General features: G+C 27.6%; 1 protein-coding gene across 1 annotated transcript; it reads right to left on the bottom strand.

The window, feature by feature from the left end:
* Window positions 1–1261: 1261 nt before the first annotated feature.
* Window positions 1262–2347, bottom strand: LOC136983325 (uncharacterized). The gene is made up of 2 exons (XM_067280015.1): window positions 2262–2347; window positions 1262–1721 (listed from the first exon to the last, which is right to left on the bottom strand). The coding sequence occupies exons 1-2, from the start codon at window positions 2298–2300 to the stop codon at window positions 1329–1331; spliced, it is 432 nt and encodes a 143-aa protein (XP_067136116.1). The 5' UTR covers window positions 2301–2347; the 3' UTR covers window positions 1262–1328.
* Window positions 2348–2593: the final 246 nt, after the last annotated feature.

The following is a 2593-nucleotide window of genomic DNA, read 5'->3' on the forward strand; positions in this document are numbered from 1 at the left end:
ATTTATATTTATTTCATTTAGAAAAATCTAACAACATATTTTTAATTACAGGATAGGCCACAATCTGATCATCAATTAATAAAATCATCGAGTGATTCATCAATTTACTGATGAAATATTTTGACACAAGATTTTGAAGAAGGATTTTGACACTTCGTGTCGATTCTCTTCCATGTAAAGTGTTTATATTTTCCGATGGATGCATCATTTTTCCATCACAAATCATCGTTTGTTCATAGCTTTTTGTAAAATTGTCCTTTTCCTTATGTGTTGTGTATAAATTGTTTGTCTTACGAATAAAATTACATTGTTACAAGTGAGGAGATCGTCTATTTTAATGTTTCTTTTCCCCTGAACTTGAAAAGTTACATTTATTTCCGCTATAAATTTCATAATATAAATTAAGCTTAGTGTTTATTTAAAATTTAGAAACAATCGTTTTGTTTATTCTTTTAATATGAGCAACGAACTTCCTCTTTCCGAGCTTTTACTGCTTCTTAAAAGTTTATTTGAATAATAAAACATTACATTAAGAAATATCAATTACATAATTTTAATGATTTTCGTAAACTTTAATAATTCCGATTAAAAAAGTTTTAGATGAAATCACGATTTCCACGATTCTTTTCAACACTTTCATAATGATGAACGACGTGAATTAGTTTTCTTGACGTGTGTAAGCTAAGATTTTAGTAAATACATTTTTAAATCAATAAGCTTTTAATTCAATTGTGCAGTATATAGTTCTGTTAAATGATAAAAACAAAGAGCGATACGTTACGCACTGTCGAGCGTGACGTATCGCACTTTAAATTCACATTTAAATAAAAGAAATATAATAAACTATTTCAAATTCTACTTTAAATGTTATATACTTCGTTCGAAACATAAATATCATCAAAATTTCAGCATTTAAAATCATAGCGCTTTGGTTTTATTAGTATATCGTAGGTTACGTATCAGAGCGATTTGTGTTAATTCTCTTGTTAAGTTGGCTAAAACCATTTACAGTTTTAAATGTCGTGACAATACCGCTAAAACTAACTTTAAAGAACTGTTAAGCTTTTCAATATTAATTTGATTACGATTTTAACACGTTTATTATTGATAAATATGACAATTATATCTACATTTTGGATCAAAACTAGCCAACGATTCATTACAAAAATTGTATTAGTTTTGATGCACATTTAAAATTATAGTATTTATTTCTTATTAGATAGAAATTTAAAGAAAAATGAAACTGAGAAAAACATATAACTTATAATATAATATAATATTTATTTACTGAAGATCAGAAACAAAATTAGAAGCTAGTGAAATTATTTTTAAGGTCCACTCAAATAGCTACCGTCTATGATTCCAGCTTTTCTGTACGGATCCTTGTACATATCAGAAGCAGTTGTACCTTTGGGTCTCCATCCAAAGTAAGGTTCTGTCCTGTCCCCATTATATTGAAATATTTCCGGATTGAAATGGGCACACTGATCAATAGGATACGGACAGAAATCTCTACCGAATGCCTTTATATATCCATATCCCTTTTCATAAGCTATACCAGGATCTTTAATTCCGTAATTGACGCCATAACCATGTCTTTCGAACCGCCATGGACCATGCCCGTATACTTTTGGATCGTCGTAAAAGTCACGTTCTTCGTATTGAACCACGTCGTACTTGCTATACTTGGGTTTCGCAGTGGTTATGATAATGACAGTCGCCTTTTAAACAAGTAATCATTTGTAAATTAAAACCTTACAGGAAAATTAATACTTATTGTATATATATTTTATAGAGGTTTAATACATTTCGCTGGGATATTTCTATGAATTAATAATATAAGTAAGATAAATTAAAGAAAATATGTTTAAAAATAAAGCATTTATCACTTACTAAAATATATAAAAAGAAATTTTAAATATTAATTTTATATTAAACGTTATCTTATATAATTAACAGATATGGAAATACTGAAATAAATTTTTTAAAAATTGTATAGTAATTGAAGCATTTTTCGTCGAAACTGAAATAGAGGAACGATGATTTAAAAATTTAATAATTATTTAATTGAACGTTTTTAATAAAATTTGTCCAGTTTTCCCATTTAATTATAATAAACACTTTATTTATCTTAACGAATTAATAAATTACTTTGTAATAAAATGACTCTGCAGTTTTTAGTTCTAGATAATATTCTAGATCGATATTCTAGATAATAGCTAAACGTTTTAGTCGATACATATTAAACAACCAGAACTTACCAATACAATTACATTCCAAAGTATTATGTTTTTGTGCATAGCTCATTCGTGCTGTTTCCATGAATTGTTTTAGATAGAAAGCCAACACCCAACCAACCACTGTCTACGCGTTTTTTCTTCGATTACATGCGAGACCTATTTCCAGAAATTAAAAGTTATTTCGAGTCTTTCCTGTTTACAAATGTCACAGTTTATGATACAATAACCTAAAATTCATTACCGCGCGCCATATTGAATAGAATATTAATCAATGTACAGTACGGTATGCCAAAAATATGATATAATTTATTATGTATTTCACTTTTATTTTTCGGGATATTTGATTTTATTAT

Source organism: Centruroides vittatus, unplaced genomic scaffold (assembly GCF_030686945.1).
Source record: "Centruroides vittatus isolate TY-2023 unplaced genomic scaffold, ASM3068694v2 contig_880, whole genome shotgun sequence".
Taxonomy (NCBI): Eukaryota; Metazoa; Arthropoda; class Arachnida; order Scorpiones; family Buthidae; genus Centruroides; species Centruroides vittatus.